This window comes from Trichinella spiralis (genome assembly GCF_000181795.1).
Source record: "Trichinella spiralis strain ISS 195 chromosome Unknown Scfld777, whole genome shotgun sequence".
Taxonomy (NCBI): Eukaryota; Metazoa; Nematoda; class Enoplea; order Trichinellida; family Trichinellidae; genus Trichinella; species Trichinella spiralis.
Window position 1 is genome coordinate 1 of NW_003527716.1, and position 1,187 is coordinate 1,187.

General features: G+C 28.3%; 1 protein-coding gene across 1 annotated transcript; it reads right to left on the reverse strand.

Annotated features, from left to right (window-relative positions):
• Positions 1-528: 528 nt before the first annotated feature.
• Tsp_14692 (conserved hypothetical protein) lies at positions 529-815 on the reverse strand (the record flags this gene model as incomplete). Its single annotated transcript, XM_003370421.1, has 2 exons — positions 529-563; positions 692-815. Coding segments are annotated over 2 exons (159 nt in total), but the record flags the coding sequence as incomplete, so codon positions are not given.
• Between the last annotated feature and the right edge of the window lie 372 nt (positions 816-1,187).

Below are 1,187 nucleotides of genomic sequence, written 5' to 3' on the forward strand. Positions count from 1 at the left end.
AAAGTGAAGAAAAGAACGGGAGAACTTTCAATGTGCTCAGTGGGATAAAACAAGTAATGAAATTCATACCTGTAAATGAAATGGAAGAATGTAGCAAAAGTTTCAACAATTAGCAGAATCTGAAAAGGAATCAGCTCATCATGTGTCAAACGATTTTATCAGTATCTCTGAAAAATTTCTAAATGGCAGTTCATTTTTTACAGATTTTACAGATGTAAAACTTGAATCAGGAAGGAAATTTCAAAATGAAAAAACAGAAGAATCCATCTCCAAAACTGCTAATTCATCAGCACATGCAAAAACAACCGCTCAGAGTTTTTCTAAAAAAGTATAGTTAGTATATTCAGTTAGTATTCGGATCAGTTAGTAAATAAGCACCATCATAATTGCAATAAAATCTGATTATGAATTCGAACGTTTTCTTTTTTCGTGATATTCATTTTCTGTTCAATTTTATTTTATATTTTCATTGTGCTGTTTAACTAAAGTGTTACGAATAAATAAATAGTTTTAGTGAAGCAATTTTGCCTATATCTTTTCTTTGCATTTTGCATTTCTGAAACCTGGAATATTAATTTTTTTTCATTTAAAGGATATTATATATACTGTTGTGTTTTGCAATTTTTGAAATTTATTTACATTATTACTATCTATAAATAAACTGCATAATTTTATACTCAGAAATACTTACTCATGGTACTATGGACATGTTTTTTTCTATAATAGTTCGAAACAGCTAACGTATAGCAAGCACTACGCGCGTCAATAAGATTAATTCTGCTCCATAAGTAGTAGAAAATAGTGACAATACTGCACTACAACAAAATATTTTATCAAACATTGCATATTACTATAAATATTCAATGCTATGCTTAAAATGTGTGAGAAACAAGAACAGCTCAAGCAGCAAAATCTAAATTCATTACGTGTACGTACAAGTCGATTCAGACCATTTCAGAAGTGCTTGCATTTATATAAAGTTTCCAGAACAAATATTTTACAAGTTATGAATTCATTGAAAACCGATGCATTTACATATAAGTGAGATTATTTATAATTTATCTGCAACTCTGATAAAAAAATGGACATCAGTGAAAGTAAAAACTAATTCTTCGAGTTAAAAAAAATTTTCTACTGTTCAAAAAATTTGAAATTCTTGTACTCTAATAACAAAGGCGCATTAAGAA